Source organism: Mercurialis annua, linkage group LG8, assembly GCF_937616625.2.
Source record: "Mercurialis annua linkage group LG8, ddMerAnnu1.2, whole genome shotgun sequence".
NCBI classification, from domain to species: Eukaryota; Viridiplantae; Streptophyta; class Magnoliopsida; order Malpighiales; family Euphorbiaceae; genus Mercurialis; species Mercurialis annua.
In genome coordinates, this window is record NC_065577.1 from 38730204 (window position 1) to 38753274 (window position 23071).

At 33.1% G+C, this 23071-nt stretch overlaps 3 protein-coding genes and 3 non-coding genes across 10 annotated transcripts; 5 read left to right on the forward strand and 1 right to left on the reverse strand.

Moving 5' to 3' along the window:
* Positions 1-5878, forward strand: LOC126660995 (methionine--tRNA ligase, chloroplastic/mitochondrial). 2 transcript variants are annotated; one of them, XM_050354735.2, is made up of 12 exons: positions 2-346; positions 1052-1195; positions 1296-1445; positions 1708-1875; positions 2162-2286; positions 2410-2503; positions 3026-3124; positions 4105-4285; positions 4393-4508; positions 4747-4902; positions 5319-5447; positions 5528-5878. In XM_050354735.2, the coding sequence occupies exons 1-12, from the start codon at positions 38-40 to the stop codon at positions 5702-5704; spliced, it is 1848 nt and encodes a 615-aa protein (XP_050210692.1). In that variant the 5' UTR covers positions 2-37; the 3' UTR covers positions 5705-5878. The 2 variants fall into 2 exon arrangements, with proteins under 2 accessions (XP_050210694.1, XP_050210692.1); XM_050354737.2 differs by lacking the exons at positions 2162-2286; positions 2410-2503 and having other exon boundaries at positions 1-346.
* Positions 5879-6208: 330 nt separating this feature from the next.
* Positions 6209-9758, reverse strand: LOC126661111 (UDP-glucuronic acid decarboxylase 6-like). Of its 3 annotated transcripts, none has more exons than XM_050354894.2 (13): positions 9651-9758; positions 9181-9289; positions 8710-8796; positions 8531-8618; positions 8348-8439; positions 8169-8233; positions 8004-8092; positions 7659-7736; positions 7495-7588; positions 7342-7408; positions 7175-7238; positions 7038-7078; positions 6209-6660 (listed from the first exon to the last, which is right to left on the reverse strand). In XM_050354894.2, exons 2-13 carry the CDS (start codon positions 9268-9270, stop codon positions 6475-6477), a joined length of 1041 nt encoding a protein of 346 aa, XP_050210851.1. In that variant the 5' UTR covers positions 9271-9289; positions 9651-9758; the 3' UTR covers positions 6209-6474. The 3 variants fall into 3 exon arrangements, with proteins under 3 accessions (XP_050210851.1, XP_050210854.1, XP_050210853.1); XM_050354897.2 differs by lacking the exon at positions 9651-9758 and adding an exon at positions 9451-9540; XM_050354896.2 differs by lacking the exon at positions 9651-9758 and adding an exon at positions 9375-9466.
* Positions 9759-11236: 1478 nt separating this feature from the next.
* TRNAH-GUG (transfer RNA histidin (anticodon GUG)) lies at positions 11237-11308 on the forward strand. The gene has a single exon. It is a non-coding gene; the product is annotated as a tRNA-His (tRNA).
* A 459-nt stretch (positions 11309-11767) lies between these two features.
* Positions 11768-13552, forward strand: LOC126661165 (dolichyl-diphosphooligosaccharide--protein glycosyltransferase subunit 4A). Of its 2 annotated transcripts, none has more exons than XM_050354971.2 (2): positions 11768-11916; positions 13110-13552. In XM_050354971.2, the coding sequence occupies exon 2, from the start codon at positions 13110-13112 to the stop codon at positions 13221-13223; it is 114 nt and encodes a 37-aa protein (XP_050210928.1). In that variant the 5' UTR covers positions 11768-11916; the 3' UTR covers positions 13224-13552. The 2 variants fall into 2 exon arrangements, with proteins under 2 accessions (XP_050210928.1, XP_055960207.1); XM_056104232.1 differs by lacking the exon at positions 11768-11916 and adding an exon at positions 11990-12126.
* On the forward strand, positions 12082-12154 carry TRNAR-CCG (transfer RNA arginine (anticodon CCG)). The gene has a single exon. It is a non-coding gene; the product is annotated as a tRNA-Arg (tRNA).
* Positions 13553-15525: 1973 nt separating the features above from the next.
* On the forward strand, positions 15526-15597 carry TRNAH-GUG (transfer RNA histidin (anticodon GUG)). The gene has a single exon. It is a non-coding gene; the product is annotated as a tRNA-His (tRNA).
* The last annotated feature ends 7474 nt before the right edge of the window (positions 15598-23071 follow it).

Here is a 23071-nt window from a genome sequence, read left to right on the forward strand (position 1 = left end):
TAAAGCTTCTAACAAAACCCATTAATAAGCAGTAGCAATGGGTGCTAGAATAAACCAATCAATTCAAAATACACTGTTTCTCTTAAACCCTTTATCCTCAATCACTTCAAAATCAAGAATTGCAACTACCCATTTCAAGATTCCTCTTAATTTCCATAAAAATTCAATCTTTTCTGCTTCTAAATCAAGAAAATCCAGTTTTTGCAGCTGCACAATTAGCAATGGCAATGATAAAAATGAAGCAGAAACATTTGTTCTGACTACTCCTCTTTATTATGTCAATGCTCCTCCTCATATGGGCAGTGCCTACACCACCATTGCTGCTGATGCCATAGCTCGTTTTCAGGTTAATTAGTTGGGTTAATAGGCATGAATTGCTTAAATTTGTTACTTGGTATATGTTTTGATATCATGAAGTGTCAATTGACTTTTGTTTTGTTTGAAGTTTGGATTTTTGGAATTGAGAGTGAGTATGAATGGTGTGGTGTGGATACCAATCTCTCAAATTTTGGAAATTTTAATTTGTTTTGGTGGTTTTGATTTATAAGATTATGGGGTTAATGGCATGCTAGGTTGCACGGACACGGACACGGGGAAATGAGACACTTGGGCACGGACAAGGAGAAAAGGAGTTATTTTAAGGTTCCTATGTGTGCGTCCGAAATGTTTCTGAGACGGAACACGTGCTACCTAGATGGCATGAAAACATAAGTGTGTGCTTTCTGTGGTTTCGATAGTTGAGAAGTGGTTTGATTACTGTGAATAAATTGAAGTAGTTTTAGTTAGACTTTTTTTTATATCTGAATTGAGTTTAATTTGGTTCAAAATTTAGGCTTTTGATTAAAGATGTAGACTTTTGAGAGTTGGATATGAAAATTTCAATTTTTTTCTTATTTTAATTGGTCAATAATGTTTTGAAATTTCCAATTTTTTGTGAGTTTTTGTTTTGATTGTTGTATGGTCTTAGTATAGAATGTAGATATTTTTCTGTAGTTCTGTAGATTTTTTGTTTGTTAAGAGTGGCTGATTCTTGCTCTTATGCAATTGACAGAGGCTTTTAGGGAAGAGAGTTATATTTGTGACGGGAACGGATGAGCACGGAGAGAAGATTGCTGCTGCTGCAGCTGGTCATGGTTCTAGCCCGAGTGAGCACTGTGATGTTATATCTCAAGATTATAAGACGCTATGGAAAGATGTGATTTTTTTTTCTCTATGTGATAATGTTATTTTGCTTAGAATTTGATGTTTAAGACTGTTCTGAATGCTGAATTTGTTGTGTTTATTGTGGTGGACAGTTGGAAATTTCTTATGATAAGTTCATTAGGACAACTGATCCCAAGCATGAAGCAATTGTGAAGGAATTCTATTCTAAGGTTCTTGCCAATGGGGACATATACCGTGCAGACTACGAGGGACTCTACTGTGTCAACTGTGAGGAATATAAGGTTGTACCTTGCATTTCTAGTCGGCTTTTATACTAAGCATTTTATGCTATATATATAAGGTTGTTGGTCTGATAATTTTACTTCCATGAATTCTACCATTTGCAGCATTCTAGCAATTTATTGAAGTTTCCTATTTTGCATTCTTTTCTAACTTTCAAGAAAATAATCGAGATATTGATGCATAATGCATGTCTTAATCCTATTTTCTTGGAGAACAGTAAGACTTGGAAGTATTTGCTGATGGGATTTCTTTGTTCTATAGGATGAGAAGGAACTGCTTGATAACAACTGTTGCCCCATGCACTTAAAGCCATGTGTTCAGCGAAAAGAGGACAATTATTTCTTTGCCTTGTCGAAATACCAAAAGCTATTAGAAGAAATTTTGACAGAGAATCCAAATTTCGTGCAGCCTTCATATCGTTTGAACGAGGTTAGGAAGTACTCCATTTTGTTTCCTTGTAAGCAAAATTTATCTTGCATTGTATTGTATATGTGATGGTGCAAAACCAACTGGACATGTTTGAATTTCTTGTTGGGAATGTCTCCTTTTTGCCTTGTTTTATTTGATCTCTCGTATTCTGTTTGAATCTATTGGTAACTTTTAAGTTATAATAATTAGCTCTTGATACCCAAAATAATGTTCATTATATAGTTTTTATATTTGATTCCCCTTAGCCATACTGATTACCCAAAATAATCTTCCTTCTATGGATTAGGTGAAAACCTGGATCAATAGCGGTGTGAAAGATTTTTCCATTTCCCGTGCATTGGTGGATTGGGGTATTCCAGTTCCTAATGACAATAAACAGACTATTTATGTCTGGTTTGATGCTTTACTGGGGTACTATTCTTTTCTCATGTAATTCAAAATCATCTACTCGATTGATACCATGAAGGGAGGTGTTAATCACCAACCTTTCTGACACATTTATTACTTGACCGACTTCCTGCTTGTTTTGAGCAGTTATATATCAGCTTTATCAGACGACAAGGTGCAACCTAGTTTACAAAATGCCGTTTCTTCTGGTTGGCCTGCTTCTCTGCACTTGATCGGCAAGGTATTGCCAGTTTTTTTCCCTTTACGTGCTTACCGAATTTCACAGCTTGCAAAAAAAAAAAAATCCTAATTCATTCCCACAATCTATTTCCAGCAATCTTTATTATTCTAAAGCTACCTTCTTAATCTGATTTTTTTATAATCTTCGATAATTATTGTTTGTGACTGTGATGTAGTCTAGATGACGATGATATTAGGGTTACGGCTGCTTTAACATTAGACTTATAAGTTCACCCATACAATCTCCTGCACTTTTGAGCATAATGGACTTGTTCTTGATTTGGTTTACCTGCCCTGTCAGTTCTTTCATTTGTCCAATTATGTTGATAGTTTGACTGCTGAAGGAGTAGAATTAGATGACTGTGTACCAAATGGAAAGTAAATTGAAGTAGCAGTGCGCGATTGTTTGATTTTAATTTGTTTTCCCAATTTTACTTCTTGCGCTTCTGTTTTAGTTCCTTTTTCCCATGTTTGTATCAGGTCTTGTTATTATCTCTCTCATTTTTCTATTGCTTTTGAGCAGGACATTTTACGTTTCCATGCCGTTTATTGGCCAGCTATGCTAATGTCTGCCGGGCTAGGCCTCCCCAAGATGGTTTTTGGTCATGGATTTTTGACAAAGGTATTCATATAACGCAGTTTATCATTTTATTTCTTTAATCTAGCTGTCCTCTACTTTGTGCTCTAGGTCTATCGAAAGATATTATGTAGTACAGTGGTATCAAACCATTTGGTTATGCATTTTTATCTTTTTGGTTGCCACTGGTACAGAACTTGAGATTTAGATGGCAAGGAGTGTTCTATCACATCAAGATATAGGGATTAAATGACAAATAAGTTCAGAATTATGGAATAAAGTACACCTATCTTTTCCCAATCAGCTTTAGTAAAAAAAAAACTGTTACATAAAGAACTAAATTTTAGTGACTTTAGCAAACCTAAAGGACTGCAGTTCAATTTTTTAAATAGTAAAACCTTATAGTATAATGAAGCCAAATAGCATGGGCATTTTTTACTAATTTTCAGTTTAAGACTAGCACAAAGCCAATCTACCAATCCCATTTTGTACTTCTTGGCTCAGTTAATTTATGGTTTAAATGCACCAAAAATCACCAACTTTCGCGTGTTTTTGGCATTTAACATAATCTTTTAATTTTTGCATATTTAACATGAACTTTTAAATTTTTTGTAATTAATACCACGATTGCGTTTCCTTTAAAAAATGGTGCCGTTTTACATCCAAATGGTGCTGTTTTTTTTACATTCAAAACGGTGTCGTTTTACATCCAAAACGGTCTCATGGTCTTAATTGCAAAAAAATTGAAAGTTCATGTTAAATATGCCAAAATTAAAGATTATGTTAAATACTAAAAACACACGAAAGTTGGTGATTTTTGGTGCATTTATGCCTTAATTTATTTTCCTTCTGGAATTTAAATTGCGCTTTTCTTTTTGCATTTGGAGTTGCTATACCTGCGAGATATTGTGATGTCAACTTCAATGACATCAATGTAGACATTGTAGAGCATAGTAGCCTTTAATTATTTTTCTTACACGTAATTTTGTTTCATGCAGCATTGCTTTTTGTTTTGAAAATGATAGGATGGCCTGAAGATGGGAAAATCGTTAGGAAATACACTTGAACCAAATGAGTTAGTTCAGAAATTTGGGGCTGATGCTGTCAGATACTTCTTCCTTAGAGAGGTTGAGTTTGGCAATGACGGGGACTACTCAGAGGACCGTTTCATTAACATTGTTAATGCACATCTTGCCAACACCATAGGTACTAATAACTAATGCATTTTTACGATTTCTTCATGAATCTGATACATATGTTCCGACTTTGTAAACACATCAAAAGATAACTTGGGTTTTACTCAACCATTGCAGGAAACCTTCTAAATCGTACTCTTGGACTTCTTAAAAAAAATTGTCAATCAACTTTGGTGGTTGACTCAGCTGTTGCTGCTAATGAGAACGATTTCAGGGACACGGTCGAGAAGTTGGTAAGAAATTTTGTTGGTCAATGCCGATTGACAAAAAATTTGTCCATATCCATAGATTTTAAATCAACGACTAGGGAATGATTTCAATTTTACTTGGAATCCTTCCAAGTGGCTTCCGACTTCATGTCGTGTTAAAGAATTATTTATATGTATGTCTATGCGAGTGTACTAATGTTGGTGGTAACTTTATCCATATGTAGAATCATATTATTCATATCCGTAAAATACTTCCCTGTAGGTTGAAAAAGCTGGGGTTCATTATGAAAGTCTCTCGTTATCTTTGGCATGTGAGGCTGTTCTAGAGATTGGTAATGCTGGGAATGCCTACATGGACGAACGAGCCCCGTGGTCTCGTTTTAAGCAAGGAGGTTCTGCTTCTGAAGCTGCTGCAAAGGTTTTACCCATCAACTCTTGTAGTCTTGTATCTTCTAATAATGCCAAACTTTCAGTCTCACAGTTCATTGGCAAGAAAATTGATAACTTAGTTTTTGAGAAAGAAACACTCCAGTCTTGAATATTTGGACCTACTAATACGTATCGACTGTGTTGCAGAAAAACGTGTCGAACCCTATGTTTTGGTGTTCCGTTTTCGTTTCCAAAAACGTCTCCGAAAAATTTCTGAAACTTTACATTCATTCACTATTTTCATAAAAATTATCTTTTCACCATTTCGAAAAGATCCATTTCAATATTTTTGTTTCAATGCAATGTAGTGTATCAGAATGGTATGTGTAGTCTGAAATTTGACTTAATCGATCCTTATGTTAAACCTGACCTGGGATAAATTTCATTTTGCATGATGCTGAACAGGATCTTGTGATTATACTCGAAACAGTGAGGATTATGGCTGTTGCTTTATCCCCCGTTGCACCAAGCTTATGTTGGAGAATATATGCGCAGCTCGGCTACTCAAAGGATCAATTCAGCACCATAACATGGGTTTGTTTCCAACTCTTTATATTTCAAACTTCTGTTTTGTTGCTGTTCTGTTTTATTGATATTGAAGATTTGCATTATAGAGTGAGACAAAATGGGGTGGCTTGAAGGGCGGTCAGGTCATGGCTCAGCCTAAACCGATCTTTTCGAGAATTGAGAACAAAACAGAAACAGAAGAAGACGGTGGAGCGTCATCGGCCAAGAAGTTGGTTGAAAGCAAGGGTAATAAACCTCAAGCTAAAGTTGCTGCAGAAGCTTAGATATCCCTATATAATCTATTTATCTGTCAAATTATCAGTACATATGTTGTACGAAACTGAAATGATAAATGATAAAATAATTTATTCTTACATGAATAAGTTATAAATAAAATGCTTCTAAAAAGCCAATTCTTTTGAATAATTTTGTAGATTAATCCAATTTCTTTCTGTTAATTTATTTGTATTAATATTTCACATCATTTAAAACTTGAATTATTTTTTACTTCAACCACTAAATATTAGAGAATTTTCAATTGAGTTGTTTTTAGTTATTTTAAATTGAGAGTTAGATTATGCAGTCCAAAAACTAATTTTTTTTTTACTATTTAAGAAATTAATATAAAAAAATTAGCAGAAAAATAATTTAAGTATTAAAATTCACACAATTAAATCAATTAAAAAATAAATAAATATTCAGTAAAATTATTAAATTATGATATATTTGCAAATTTTGAAAACTGTAAATAAATTTATAAAAAATTAACTCTTTTTAACCATCAAAACTAAATAAAGTTGAACTTTAGAATTATTTTTGGAAGCACTAAAAGGTGCCAATCACAAACTTATACAATCCATATGAAAGGGTATAGAACTTATTCATGACACCAATTGATAAAATCCCAAATTACACTCCTATATTTCAACTGTGATAAGAGCAGGAAAAAAAACATTTATTGTTTTTGAGTCAACAGATGACTAGGTTGAAGGTAAAATGCCGGAAAATATTATAGTATTGCTCAAGAAAAAAAAATCAACTGATAATATCCACATCACTTCTTTCTGGGGACACCGAGCCTCAATCGGAAATCCTCCTCCATAAGTGGAAGACCATCACGGAGCTTGATCTGCGGTTCCCATCCTAGCAACTCATTTGCTTTCGTGATATCCGGCTTCCTTTGACGTGGATCATCTGGTGTGTTCTCCACCATTTTGATATCTACATCAGGATTGATAAGCTGCAAAGGAATCCACATCATCAATTATACGAGTGCCAAAATTACCGAGAAATATTATTGTTCGATAACATTTATTGTTGTATTAAACATAATTTTTCGATGCAGATTTGGCCTTCAAATTCATAATTATACATCAAGGAATCCTCAACTGACCGACAAATGCAATACTTGCTGTCGATGTTGCATGATAACCGAAATGTTGAAACATAAAATAGTGAAATAATTTTTTTTTTACATGAATTGGTTCCAAGTTTCAGAAAACAAGAACAAACTTTGAAACATAAGACTCCATAAGTTTTCGTTCAACATAATTTTCTGCCAATAGGTAAAATATAAATAAACTAAAAGCCACCAAGGGAAGCAAAACTCGAACTTACCTCTTTAATGTTCTCAGCAAGTTCAAGCATTGTGAATTCACCTAAAACAAAAATAAATATAAGTCAAGAATAATAAAAGAAACTAAAATTTATAATTTAGAAGCATAGGTATTTTATTTTAAAGTTGCAAAAATTACCTGGATTCCCGATATTGATCGGACCAGTGTTTTCTCCTTCCATCAACCGGATGAGGCCATCGACCTTTAAAAATCGACATAAAATTATGAGCCACGCCCACGAGCAATGATTAACATCCAATTTCACATCTACCATCATCTTATTTAATGATTGTATTCACACATACCATGTCAGACACATAACAGAAACTCCGGGTTTGTGTTCCAGGTGCTTGAACAGTCAAGGGCTCCTCCCTGCATCAATAAAGCAAGCATCAATGAGTTAAAAGCAGTAGAGACAATATATTTTCAACTAGGCCCCCCGGTTTTGAATAACTTACCGGATTGCCTGAGCTATAAAATTGCTGACAACACGTCCGTCATCAATGTTCATGCGAGGGCCGTAAGTGTTGAAAATTCTGGCAATTCTTATCTCTGTAACGGAGCATAAAATTAGTAGGAAGCAAGAATAAAAATTGACAAAAAGAAGGAGAAGCCAATTTACCAATCCCATGTTGTCTGTGATAATCGAACATCAAAGTTTCTGCTACTCGCTTCCCTTCATCATAGCAACTTCTCACTCCTGTAATTTCACGAACACGAGATAAGGAGTTACTACACATTATCCGTATTATAAATGTAGCGACTATTATATGCCTTTACTTGTAGAAAAATCTCATACATAGAAAATCATCTTATTAAATTTTGAAAAGGGTAATTCAAAACAAAAATGGCTTTGCAACCTCCAAGGCATTTTGGTATCACGGGAAAAAATAAAACCGATTAGCAATCATCTCGCAAAAAATTCAATAGACAAAATCAATTCTATACATAGACGAAGTGAAAATACCAATTGGATTAACATTTCCCCAATAGCTTTCAGTCTGAGGATGTTCAAGTGGATCTCCATAGACCTCCGAGGTTGAAGTAAGCAAAATCCTGATCCATATAGTCCAATTAGTAACATAAAAATTGCATAATTAGCTGTAATCAGAAAGATAGAGCAGTGTCAAACCTTGCTCCAACACGCTTGGCGAGCCCTAACATGTTCAATGTCCCGATAACATTTGTCTTTATCGTCTGCCAAAGATATAAAGGTTATAATTCAGCGTACCACTCGAGCACCAACATAATATACTAGCAGGCTCTAAGCTAAAACGTATCCATAGTATTATAATGCGGAGGCATAAATACCTTTACGGGATTGTATTTGTAGAAGATTGGAGAAGCAGGGCAAGCGAGATGGTAAATTTGGTCAACCTCAACAAGCAATGTCTCAGTGACATCTTAAGAAAAACAAATAGAGAGCATTATTCTTTCAATTTCACGATGACGACATCGACAGGGACAAACAATGAAACAAAGAAAATTTAGTACCGTGACGAATGAGCTCAAATCTTGGATGACCAATCCATTTCTTTAAGTTGTCCTTGGAGCCAGTGAAGAAGTTATCCACCACAATAACCTAAACAGAATCCAAACAGATGTTAGAAAACTTCATTAAACAACAGACAAACTTGATTTTCTATATACCGGACAAGGGAAAAGTTGCCAACCTCATTTTTTTCATTTTCCATCAACCTATCCACAAGGTGAGATCCAATAAATCCAGCGCCTCCGGTGATCAAAATTCTCATATTGGACTGCCATTAAAAGCAAAAACTATTATTTTATAAAACAAATTAATAAATAAAATACATATTTATTCATCCGTTCGTTTCTTCTCGAGAATCTATACAACCCTTATCAATGTACGCACAGCTATCTCTCGAGTCCCAAGCTAACTACTGTGAATCAATCGTCACAAGAATTACTATAACTCAATCCTTTACAAAGAAAGAAGCTTTTATCTCGGGCACAAATTAAAAAACCGCAACAATCCAATCCTTACTACATTGTATTAAATTTAAGTGCATGAGCAGCAAATCAGTTGCAGGTGGCAATACAAATTGTAATAAAATATATCAAATTGCAACAAATAAATATCAAAAAAATAGCTTAAAACTAATTAGAATTTAAAACTAAACCTGAAAGAATTTGGAGAATCTCAAAGGAGATGGAGTTGGTGGTGGCTTTGAAGCAGAGCTATGATCTCCATTAGAAACTTCCTTAGCCATTCTTGATCAAATTCCTGAACTGGTAAGACAAAAAAAAACTTAATTAAATCAAAAACATCAGACAAACCATTCATTAAACCTTAATTAAATCAAACTACACAAACCTGAAAAATCCCAAAAAATCAAAAAACCAATAAAATTTGAATCTTTAGAATGAGGTATGGAGGTGAAAGATCAAACCTTTATATAAAGAAATTAATTTGCACCAAATTGAATGATAAAAAAGAATCAAAATATTTAAAATTAATTACAGTAAACTTAAAAAACAAGCTTCAAATCACCAACACCATACCCCACCACACCATACACACACACACACACCAAATTCTAGATCTAAAAAACACAGTAAAAAAAACAAAATTAAACTATTGAATAATTACCTCTGTAAATTTTTTTGTTTTTGGGACTGAATTTAATTAAAAGACGAAGACAGAGTGAAAGATTTTATGTTTTACTCTGATCTATTTAAAGATTTTTTATTTTCTTTTATACGGTGTCGTCTCATTGATTTCTTCTATTATGGGATTAACACGTACTTGATTCTGTTCCGGATTTTGTACTTGTTTACTTTTACATAGTCTATTTTTGCTTTCAAGGTGTGTATCCACTACATCAGAGTCTAGTTTCAGGGAGAAGATTAGACCAATTATTTATTGCCATGTCAGCTATTGGTATTGTTCTGTTATTTTGTTATTGTTGTGGACCAATTATTTGTTTTCTTGGTAGATAAACTGGTGGTGAGGGGAGCATAGGATTATAACAAACCCGAACAGTAAAATTTCTTACATTATCTGACACGTAGGAAACAGCTAGTTTTACTAATTAAGGATTGTAACAGTTAATGTCTATGAATTGGCTTTATCCTCTACGTCAGATAATTTTGACTGGGTGGAGTACCTTATTATTCGGCCCACCCAAATGTAGCCCAAGCTTTGACCCTTATATTGTTTCTAGAATTTGTAAAAAGTGCTTTATTTTTAATTTTGTTTATAAAAATTATAATATTTGTTTAATTTTAATTTTAATATTTGTTAGCACTCTCAAAATTTATAAAAATAATTAATTTTATTTTATTTTTAAAAAACATTCGAAATCGTTCCTTTCTAAAAACGATTGCAAACCGTGCTTTTCGCAACCGTTTGAAATATTTTTAAAAATATATTTTTAGAAATGGTTGAAATTATATTTTTAAAAACCGTTTGAAACTATTTTAAAAAATAACTCGCTGGAATGAGTTGGAACATAAAATCAAAATGCAAAAGTAAAAAATAAATTATAACATGGGGTTAATTTTAGTTTTTTTATGTTTTTAGATATTCCTTAAATATTTTTAAAAACTTTAGATAATTTTATAAATATTCGTAATTTCTTTATGTATTTTTACCTCATGTATTAATTTTGTCATTTTTTGCACAAACACTCTCCTTTTTCAATTTTATCTTTTGGTAAGGAGGACGTACTCCACTAAACTGAAATTCAATATTATTGTTAAATTCAATATGGACCTCCCACGAGCTCACATATCTGGTAAATTCGGGCTGTAACGACTAGCAATCAACCTCCAACTACTCCATTTTAAGAAAGAGCGTAGCTGGGGTTTGAACTAGCGATCTTATCGTCCAAATGGTTGAGACTTAAACCACTGGATCAAACCCGTGCGAATTTTATTCAATTTTATTAATATACATATAAAATTATTTATAAAATATTACATGAAAAAATGTTTAGCTACCAGCAAAAATTTGAGCTACTTAATTTTAGAAATGAAAAGAAAATGATCTAAGTTAAAATAAATTCTATAATTTTTCTTTTGCGTATTTATTGATATTTTCAGTTGATAAAATCATTTTTGAACTTTTTCTTAAGATTAAATTAGTGGAATTAATTTTTATAAACAATAGACAATAGATTCTTTAAAAAAACGTAAACTAATCTTAAGTTCGGTTTCATTATCTTGAAGTATATAGTGGCTGTAGTTTAGTGGTAAGAATTCCACGTTGTGGCCGTGGAGACCTGGGCTCGAATCCCAGCAGCCACATTTTGCATTCTTGTATTTTTTTCATCCTTCAAATTTTTAGAAAGACCACATAGCTGTTTTTAGTTATTTTTTGTTGCTATTTGGACCCTTAATTTTTTTTATTGATGAAAATTGTAAGGCAGATTTACACTTTGGTATCTTGCTCCAAATCTCTTTCTAGTGTGTTATTTAAAACCAGTTAATTTACAACTATATTAAAGAAATAGTCTCATAAACCATTTTCAAAAAAACTTCAGACACTTTTAAACAATCCATAATATTATACAGGTTGGAAATGTTTCAAATAAAAATTTATACAACAATTTTCTTAAAAAAATGACAGTTTTAAAAATAAATTAAATAAAATATTTTCATAAATCTAGTTCAAACCCAATTTTTCACCAATGAAGATGGGAATTAGTTTAGATGGGCTCCATTTGTGGCCCATTTTTACAACATCCAAAGTCCAAACAAATACTCAATTCCAAGCTCCAAATTCCACAACCGTAACAAGAATCACAGCATCCAGATCGCGGCGGAGATCGAGAGGGGCGACGCTTCTGAACCATTCAACACTAACCTCCACTGCAGAATTTTCCCTTTTGTCGCATCAAATCAGCCAAAATAAGGTAATTTTTATGACTTCCCATTCTGTAATTGACGCCGTTAGTGTTCTCCAGATCTAATTGTATCGTTTTTGTGGGTGTTGGATTTGAAGTCGTCTTTTTGTCCGATTACTTTGAGAATTTTAGAAGGAATTTAAATTCGAAAGTAGGCAGTAGGTTGATACATAGGGTCGCATAGCGGAGTGGATATCGCGTTAGACTCCGAATCTAAAGGTCGTGGGTTCGATTCCCACTGCGATCACAGCTCAATTTTTTCTTCAATTCTTAATATTTATTTTTGACAATTTTCCAGGAAAATTGATAATTTTCTTGTTTAGTTTTAATCTAATGTGTTTTTTTTCCATCATATTTTCTTCTTGTTTAGCTTTAATTTTATGTTACATATTAGATTTGTTTGGAACAAATCACTGCTTTTTAACTAATTTCTGACTAAATTGATGACCAATTGCTCATTTTCTTGTTTGATTTTAATGCGTTTGTTTCGGAATATTCAGTTCTTGTGAATTTTATAGTTTGTAGTACTTATTTAGATGTGTTTAGAAATGGATAAAATGCTTGCACTGGCTTGTGTGGATGCATTCTTGAGAAAAAAAAAATCAGAACGCTTATTTAGCAAGACATGAATGGGAAGAGGGAAAATGGCGAAGCGGGAGTTTTAGGATTTTCTAAAAACGGAAGTGTAATGTCGAAATGTATGTAAAGGTTCTAATGAAAGAAGCCAGTCTATCAACTTGTGGTTTGTGAATTTCTTATGCAGTCCCTTGCATCGACTTTAGATGAAAATTTAGGTTTTGAAATTCAAGCATGATACTAAAATGTTTTGGTTATCTAGTTGAATAACGTTCGTGTTTTTATTCTGTTTTATTTCGATTTTTAAAAGCATTTTAATGATTGTGATTTTATATATACTGGCATTACATATTGAAATGTGACTCTAAATAAATTTTTTTACCAACCTTGCAAAAATAATAATACTGATAGAGCATCACCTTTCTTGTACTTTCACAATTGAATAAGTTCTAGCTGATGAAAAATCGAATTGAATGGTACACTAAGGTATTAAGGTTAATATTTTCATGACGGTCTTTTAATCTTTTAGGCATAATCAACTGATTTGGATGGTGACAAAGTTGATTTGAGATAAATGAGCATCCATTGCGTAATGATTCATTTGGATTTTGTTTTCGGTTCTGCAGATGTTTGATGATCAGGACTTGGGATTCGTTGCCAATTTTCTTGGCATTTTTATATTTGCGTTGGTGATCGCATACCATTACGTGGTGGCTGACCCCAAATATGAAGGCAACTAAAAGACTTTCAACACTGTCAAATTTTGGTAGCTCAGCTGCAATCATGTAATAGAAATTTTAGTCTTGTTTTAGTGATATTCACTTTGAGTGAGCAAATCATTCAAAGTTATATTATGATATCTATTTGGCAGCATATATAAGATTATTGACATCTTTGGCAAGTGTTTTGCTGTGAAAATTAAGGGTAATGATGTTCTTAGCACATCTAGTAGTTTTGATTCACTTTGGTGTAATAGTTTTAAGTAGCACTATAGCTGTACTCTGAGTAGAATAATTCACCGATTACTCGTGATTGACTTGAAATCTATTAAAAGTTGATTTAATGATAACCGAGTTGCGTTTAGATTCAAGCTATTTCAATCAAATGCTGAACTGAGTCCAAAAATCAAGATATTTGGCTCGATAGGTTTGCACACCGAATTGTATTTTGATTAATTTATTTTATATTTTTTTATAGTTATATATAATATATATAGTAGTAGTAGTATTTTACATTTGGCTTAATCACCAAAAAATGCCAAACTTATACGTTTTGTGTCAATTATAGCCAAACCTTTAAAAATCACCAGATTTACTCAAACCTTATATGTTCTGTTTCTTTTTTAGCCATTTTTGAATCGAACCGGTTTTTCTGACACCGTGTCGTCCATGTCACCGCCACTAAGCAATTGGCTGGCATGTCAGTTGAAATATTTAAATAAGGTTTGGCTATAACTGACACAAAATGCATAGATTTGGTATTTTTTGGTGAATAAAACTAATTTTAAAATTAAATAATTAAATGATTGATTATATTATAATAAAATTCATATATATTTAAAAAATAATATTTTTATTTAACGTTAATTAAAATTAATTTATTTTTTACTAAATTTAAATAATTCTACTAATTTTATTTTTTTACATATTTAAGGAATATATAATTAATTTAAATTCTAATAAAAACAAAAAATGTCATATTCATTCTAAAAGTTATTTTTTTTAAATTTCAGTCTTCAGTTCTTTGACACCGCCGCCGTTTGAGACCCAAATGTTCGTCTTCCGACGAACAATCTGAGAGTAATATACACAACAAACATACGACATTGTTCATAATTCAACTATACACACATAAACATAAAAATAATCACAGAATAGACTGCTTATTTAAAGGACGAGTTTAATTATTTTCTCATTTTTTTCTTTAAAAAGTGAAGCTCATTGTGGTGTAATCAATATATATCATGATGTTTATAAGCATAAACGCATATGTCATTTTACTCGGTATAGCCAAAAAAGAAACAGAACATATAAGGTTTGGCTAAATCTGGTGATTTTTATGGTTAAGATTTAGACTATTAAATTAGACCCGTGTGAATTTCTTTTCAATTTTATTAATACTAGTTTCGCATTACGTTCTACGCACGTGGCTCGTAACATAACTCATCAATGAACATATTAGTCAATTTATTATAATTATTTCAATTTTTTATTTATAATTAATATTAAATTAAATAAGAATTTTTATAAAATAAATATAATATATTCGGTTATTAAATTTTTTCCATACTGAATTTATTCTTCTTTTGATTTTATAATAATCATAATTAAATAATTAACTTAATTTTATTAATAATATCTTTAAAAATAATAAGATAGAAATTTAAATAATATTATATTGACCAAATACAGTATTTTAATTTTGTAGGTCAATCAAATTAAAAGATAGGCATTCCTACTAATTTGGAGACAATTTAGATAACTAAATTGAAGATAATTTAACTACCTATTCTAATTAGGACTTTAATTACAATGGTGATTAATTAAATAACTAATTAGTTAATGACTATAAAACCTTTATTTAACAGTAAACTGAAAAGGATTATTCAGTAAATTTGCATGTCCCCCTCCGTACTTTTATATATAGTATAGATACATATAAAATTATTTATAACAGAGATATTACATGAAATAAATGTTTAGCTAAAAACAAAAGATTTGAGCTAGTTAAATTTAGAAATGAAAATAAAATGACTTAGTTAAAATAAATTCTACAATTTTTCTCTCGCATATTTATCGATATTTTAATTTTTTTTGTCAAAACATAGTAATATTAATAGATAACAGATTGCATCATGTTGTTAAAGTACATAGTAGATTAAAATCTAAAAAATTAAAAAAATAACTAAAATCCTATATCGATCTACAAAAAGAAACGAAAGAAAAATAGAAATTTAAAGATATGAATTTATTTTTATTTAAACAATATCTATAAGGGGTAGATAATATATACTTATCTGGTATTATTAAATATAAGCATATAGTGGCTGTAGTTTAGTGGTAAGAATTCCACGTTGTGGCCGTGGAGACCTGGGCTCGAATCCCAGCAGCCACATTTTGCATTTTAATATTTTTTCACCTTTCAAATTTTTAATATTTTTCCACCCTTCAATTTTTAATATTTTTTCAACCTTCAAATTTTAGAAAGAACACATAACTGTTTTTAGTTATTTGTTTTTGCGATCCTTAATTTTTTTAATAATGAAAATTGTAAGCCAGATTTAATTTAAGAAATGACATGTAAATTGAAGTTAAATATTTCTATCATCAAGTCAAGATGTATATATGTATATGTTTGCGTCTCGGTTTTTCGGGCCTAATTTCAGGTCGCGGTAAACTATATATTAAATCATGAACTACTAGATTTGATTTAAATTTAATTATGTATATTATATTATAAATCAGATTTGATTCTTTTTATTTACAAAACAACTGTATTAAGAACAAACATAAAAAATGGTTCATATTTATTTGCAATTTTTTTAATTGTTTTAATGCGTTGTTATTGATTTAATTCAAGTTTTCACAATTGAATTAAATATTATTAGTAAGAAATCACCTTTTGAATTCGTTGACAAGCCCAGAAAATAGACCTAATAGTAGATGGGCTGATCCAGTAGGTATTGAGCATAACGGGCCAATTTAGAATAGATCTATAACGTAAGTTCTTCTTTTAAAGATGATATAATTATTTGGTTGATAGCTTTTCTTAATACGTTATTATTATAATTGGGTGGTTCATTCGGTTGCCAAAAAAAATCTTATCGATAACTGCATTTGCAGCTCTCATCATTTAATTTTGGAATGACTAATTTAATACTGTCGAGGAGTTATTTCATTGATGTATTTTTTTCATATTTCAAATTAATAAAATTTGAATAAAATTTTCCTACAACCTTGATTGTAGAAAACTCCTACAACCATTAACATGACATTTTTTTAGTGACCATCTTCAATGCATTTAATATATTTGCAAAATTTCAACTTTAATTCCTATATTTTACAAAACACATGCCCACACAACTTGTGGCTTCTAAAATTGCAACCTCGTAAGCAGTATGATCGTTTATTTTCAATTCATAATCATCCTTTATATTTTAGTAGTTATTTTAGACGGTAATGTTGCAGATAATAAAATAATTGTTGAAATTAGATTAATAAAAATTATTAAATTAGTTAACTAAGTATATATTTTTATAAGTTAAGCTACTAATATTTTTTTATTAATTAATTTTTTTGAAATAATATATTATTTTAGATAAACATAATATTTCATTCGTTTTTATTTTATAAAATTACAGTAAAATACAATTAAATGATTTTAGGCAATAGATATAATAATAACTTTTAAATTATTAAAAAAAATTATAATATTATATATTATTATTAATATATAAATTAAATTTTCTTAATTTAATTTTTCATTCATGATAAAATATCAATAAGAAATGTAGTTGGAAAAATGAAAAAATAAAATAGTTTAAATAATTAAAATATAACTTTCACCAAAATATAAGAACTAAAATTAAAATTTTGCAAATATATTAAATGCATTGAAGATGACCACTCAAAAGATGTCATGTCTATGGTTATAGGAGTTTCCTACAACCTAGATTGCAGGACATTTTATATATGAAAGAAAAAAAGATACTATGTTATGAAAGTATCTTATACGTTTTACTTTTCATTCAAACAACATTTACAAAAATATCCAAGAGAATTAGAGAACAAAACCATTTATAGCATTTAACCCAAAATCAAAATCAGAAATTTCTATTTTTACAAGCGTCAAAAAAAAATTACCTTTACACTTTGGTATCTTGCTCCAAATCTTTTTACAGTGTGGTTTTTAAAGCCAATTTAAGTGGTTTTTAAAAACATAATTTATAACTGTTTTAAGAAATTGTCTCATAAACGATTTTCAAAAAAAAAATGACAGTTTAAAAAAATAAATTAACAAGCGTTTCCCTTTCCAAATTATAAAAAAAAAATCATAAATTTAGTTCAATCAAACCCATTTTTTACCAAATGAAGATGGGAATTAGTTTAGATTGGGCTCAATTTGTGGCCCATTTTTACAACATCCAAAGTCCAAACAAATACTTGTTGAATAAAGGATCAATTCACCCCCTCAACTTGGCACGAAATATCAAAAAGGTCATTTTGGAGCGTTTTGGGTCAACAGACCCGCAACTTGCGTTTTTTGGTCAAAAAATCCCCTCTCCTTGAAACTGAGTCTCACGCGTTCAATTAAATTCATTTTTTAATAAGAAAAAGTTCTTTATATTCAGAAAATAACGACCATTTCATCCCCAATTTTTTTATGAACCCTAAATTTTTCCTCTTTCAAATCCCTAACTGATATATCTTGAATTAAATGCAATCAATTATGTTTTTCAAATCCCTAATTGGTTATAGCTAAATTGTCTAAGTTGTAACTCTAATTTCTTCCTTATTTACTGAAGATGTCATCTTCTTCCACATCTCGAGGATCTTCAGCTCGACCCAATAGGCGACGTTCCATTCGATGTGAGCGTACCAATAGACCTGATTTTAACTACGAAGGAGGAGATCGTTATTGTCATTGCGGGGTTTATGTGAAGGCGCCGATTTGGGTAGCTTGGACCAAAGAAAACCCAGGCAGAAGGTTTTTTGGGTGCAGAAAAGGTGAGTTTGGATGTGGTTTCTTTGATTGGGTTGATGATGCTTATACTGCTCGGTCGAAGCAACTTATTAATGATTTGCTAGATGAAAATGAAGAATTGGTTAGTCTGAATCGAGATTTTAATGGCATGGGAAATAGAGAAGAGCCGAGGTATGATTCTGATGTGACAATGTCATCTGAATTGATGGTGAAACTAGCAAGAGAAGAGGGTGATATGTACAAAAGAAGATTCTGGATTGTGGCTGGTGCTTTTGGGATTGTTATGATGCTTGTTTTTTTTGTTTTAGTTGTTGTTATTAGTAGTGCCTAAAGGCTTGTGGCAATGCAATATGTAATGGAATTGTTGATTATAAATGCAATATCTTTGTTCAAGCAAATGTGATTCTTGTTATCATTTGCTCTTAATAACAACACATATATAACAAACTAAAGGGTAAGATACAGTTAACAAAAAGGTGAAACTGCCTAAAAAAAGTTAACATTCATTACAAAGAACCCTATTAACAAACTGCCCAAAAAGGTTAACAGTCATTACAAATAACCTTGTTACCAAACTGCCCAAAATGTGGTGCATATAAGCACATTGTATCTGCATAACATAAATATCATTGTGCATACAGGCAAGCAGTTTTCACCAAAAAGTAATAATAACTAAATTACTACATAAACAATCAAAGCTTCCAATTTGGCTTGGCTGTTGGTTTCTTGAAAGGAGGATTCACTCTTTTTGTTGGCTTCTGCTTCTTTGCTTGTGCTGTATCTCCATGGTTTTGCATATGCTGCATTGCAGGTACATGTGAGCCTGACTGTGAAACTTGTGATCCAATAGTAGTGGATTGTTGCATGTAGAATGGAGCTGGTGTGGTGACAGAGTTGGAATCAGTCTGTGAAACAGACTGACCAGAGAATGTGTGACTGACAGCTTGTGGGCCTACACTATGGAAGGGAGGGGGTGTGGGAATGGAGAAGCTGTTATATGGTGGATTAGGAGCTGACTCAACAGTAACCCCCTTGTTTCTCTGCATGTCTGATATCCTTCTTTGTACCTCAGATTCCAGTTGGGTTGTTGAGATGCTTTCACTCCCCTTCCACTGAGGTCCAGTTGCCCTGAATCTTCCATAGTAAGGTCTTCCCTCATATTGTACAGTGCTCACTTTATGGTGTATCTTTCTCTGTAGCTCCTTAGGAATGGGATTTTGTGAATTTAGTAGCTTCTCACCTAGTTGACCAGGCTGCAATGCAATAAGTACACATTAGATAACTTTGACACATCACTTAATAGGGTTAGAAACCATACTTACATCAAATTCAACTTCTCCTGTAATGTCATCCCTACAAAGTCCTGCTCCTACTGAATTTGACATGTTTTTCTTGGATTTGCGATTAGGAAGAGGTGTCTTTCCTTTGTCCCTCCACATTATTGATGCTTCAGTGTTTCTTCTCTGATGTGAATTTCCAATGCTAATCCCTGGCAGAGGCCCCCTATCCCATTCCTGCAAAATGAAAGTACATAGATGTGTCTCAATTCACCCCCATGAAAAATACACAACACAATTGAAAAATTTAATGGGAAGCATACCATGGGTGGTTCAGTTGCAGATGGTGGCTCTTCACTTGCAATTGTTGGTCCTTCTGTTGTTGCTTGTTCTTGGACATAATCTCTACTTTCTTCATCAGGTTGATTCTTCTGTTTTCCCTTTTGCCATGCATGTTCAGTGACTGGAATACCTTTCTTCTTCTTGTTGCATCCCCTTGCATTATGGCCCTTGTTATGGCAGTACCCACAAGTCATTACACCTCCTGCTCTTGACATTTTTCCTGATGGTTTTGGCTCCTCTGGGTCCTTTCTTCTTGCCCTTTTTGGTCTACCAGCATTTTTGATGGGCTTTGGTGGCAATAGGGGCTCTCTTCCTGTCCTAGGTCACATTGCCTTTCCCTTTATTGGCATCATTGCAAACCCGTAGCTAGCTAAGTATTTGTCCTTCCCATAAAAATCATGAATCTGGTCTAGCAATTTCCTTCCACTACGGTATATGGCACCAATGCCATGTGGACAGGGAATACCAGTTAATTCCCAAAGCCTACATGTGCAGCTTCTAGTGTTGATATTAACTGTGTGTCTATCCTCCCCCTCTGAAATCTCATACTGTGCATCACCATTAAACTCTACATGGCCATTACAAGCCCTATTCATATTTTTCTCAAGCATTAACACTGCACTAGGACTCACATTAGTGTACCATTTCTGACTTTCCATCCTTTTTTTATGAATCCTAGACATGGCATCCTTCCTAATCCATTCTAGAAGTCCTAAAATGTGCAATTTCCTAGCTTCTAACAAATCCCCATTAAATGACTCACACATGTTATTGTCCACAGAATCACACTTAGCATCAAAACAGAAATATGCCTTGCACCATGTATGTGGGGGATATGTGAGCAAATGCTCAACATAACCATTACCTAATGAGTCCATCTTCTCAAGTTGGTCATGGAAGTACTCCTCATATGTGCTTCTTGCACACATCCAGAACTGCTTCCTGAAATCTCCTCCATTCCATCTTTTCTGCCACCTCATAAAGATATGTTGTGCACACCATCTATGTTCTGCTTCAGAAAATTCTTCCTTGATGGCAGGAAGCAGACACTGAAACAAGAAACCAGGAAACACATATTTAACAACTATTTTATTGGAATGACATAACAAAATAACAAGTGTGCTTACCTTTTGCATATCAGTAACAAGTGTCAGCTTTGAGCCATCCCCCAATTCAAGATCATGCTTCAAGTGCTTCAAAAACCACCTCCAAGTTGCTTTGGATTTTGTCCTCACAACTGCCCAAGCAATTGGAAATCTCTGATTGTTGCCATCCTATGGTTGTTAACAGTTCTCCCTTGCATATAGTCTTCAGGAAACATCCATCCAATCCTATAATTGGCCTACAGCCAGCCTTCCTTCCTTTCTTTAGAGCCTCAAAGCAAATATACATGCAGCCAAATTTTGCAGGATTGTCCTTATCAGGCAACACCTCCACTGTACTCCCAGGATTAGTAGCTAGCAGCTCCTCCCTATAGTCCCACAACAACCCATATTCTTCTAAATAATCCCCTTGCAACTCCTTAAGAAGTTCTGCTTTCACCCTCTTACACTTGATTTCAGAAACATCCATTTTCAACTCCTTCATAGCCCTAGCTTTGAGTTCTTTGGCCTTGAGGTGATCAAAATTAGTTATCCTATCTCTAAAGTAATCCACCAAATTTTTTTGAGTTGCCTGCCTTACTTTGAACTCTCTATAGCACATATGTTGGGGATCATAAGTTTTAACTTTAAAATCCCCAGTGCTACTTTGCTTGCTAGCCAGGATAGTCCACTCACATCCCTCCTTCTTGCAAGTAGCTCTTACTCTGGCTGGTTCATTCTTCAGCATTGTCAATTCAACACCTCTGTTAACTGCATACTTATTTAGAGCTTCTCTAAACTCGGCAGCGTTTTGGAATATCATTCCAACTACAAATGCAGAAGATTGTGTTCTAGGATCATACACCACCTTCACAATAGGATTGGGATCTGCAATCCCCTGGACATCCATCCCTACTTGCTCTGGAACCCCTTCATCATCACCTAATTCTGCCTCCCTTTGAGCCCTTGCAATTCTCTCCATTTTTTTCCTGTAATTCTCTCTCATTTTTCTTCTAGCATTCAGCAACTCCTCATCATTCACATCAGAGAAATAATCAACCTCATTGGTCAACTCCCATGCCCTCTCATCACCACTGCTATCCTCTTTCTCTTCATCCACATTTGCATCAATTTCTCTCCTCACACACAAATTGGCCCACTTGCTTACCCTTCTTTTCCCTTTGTCAGTCACAGATGCTTTGCTCCTATTTTGAGTCTTAGCTGGCTGCTTCCTCTTCACCCTTGATGATGAAGCCCTTTTACTGACTGGTGTCTCCTTTCTTGCTGGTTCTACTTCTGGTTCATGCACTACCTCTGCATCAAACCCACTGAGCCACTCTGTATCAAATAAGTGCTCTGCCTCTACTGCCACTGGATCATCAGCTTGGGTGTGAGGAGCCTCACTCTCAACCTCTATCCCCTCTTCTACCCAACCAGCTTCTCTCCTTGCTATTATTTCATACCACATTTTAGCCAAATCCTCATGTACCCTTCTGTCCTCTGAATTCAACCTTTCAAATACAGACTCTGGGTTTAAACCCTCACCATCCTCCTCTACATCTAACTCTACAACTTCAGCCTCTGCACCTAACTGCACATCCTCATCCTTCATATCTAACTCCCTCAAATCAGCCTCCACACCTAACTCCACAACCTCTTCCTCTCTATCTAATCCCCCAACTGCAGCCCCAGTATGTACCCCCTCTCCCACAACTACATCATCTCTATCTAACTCCTCTGCATTATCAGCTTCCACATCAGTTGTCCACTTCAGTAACAAAACCTCACCCTCACCTATGACATGTGCCTGATCTACTTCATGATCTAAAAATAGAGACAGATTAACCACCCTCGAAACCCTACCCTCTTCTAACAAAGTATCCAAAAATTCATCATTGTACATAAACTTCAAATCACCATCCAAAAGTCCCCCATTAGGCAACCAAAATATTTTGGGAGTTTGACCATACCCCAGCCCTTTCACTATATGAGTTACTCTCTTATAATTCAGTTGATGCAAATCACTAATCACTTGCCTAAAGTACTTTCCCCCAGTATATCTAAAATCAAGATTAAAGACAAACACTCCTCCATGCTTAATTTTCAAATATACTTTAATAGGCATACATTCCACCATTCTGGCATAACAAATTGAAAAAACAGAAATTATTAAAAATTCCTAAA

Bases quoted from the DNA above. Each gene is read 5' to 3' on its own strand.
- LOC126660995 (XM_050354735.2), top strand. From the start codon at position 38: ATGGGTGCTAGAATAAACCAATCAATTCAAAATACACTGTTTCTCTTA. The intron at 2,287-2,409 runs GTACTATTCTTT...TGTTTTGAGCAG, and splicing joins TGGTTTGATGCTTTACTGGG to TTATATATCAGCTTTATCAG. The intron at 4,509-4,746 runs GTAAGAAATTTT...ACTTCCCTGTAG, and splicing joins GGGACACGGTCGAGAAGTTG to GTTGAAAAAGCTGGGGTTCA.
- LOC126661111 (XM_050354894.2), bottom strand. From the start codon at position 9,270: ATGGCTAAGGAAGTTTCTAATGGAGATCATAGCTCTGCTTCAAAGCCA. The intron at 7,737-8,003 runs GTATTTTCACTT...GTGAAATTACAG, and splicing joins GGGAAATGTTAATCCAATTG to GAGTGAGAAGTTGCTATGAT. The intron at 6,661-7,037 runs GTAAGTTCGAGT...ATTCCTTTGCAG, and splicing joins TTGCTGAGAACATTAAAGAG to CTTATCAATCCTGATGTAGA.
- LOC126661165 (XM_050354971.2), top strand. From the start codon at position 13,110: ATGTTTGATGATCAGGACTTGGGATTCGTTGCCAATTTTCTTGGCATT.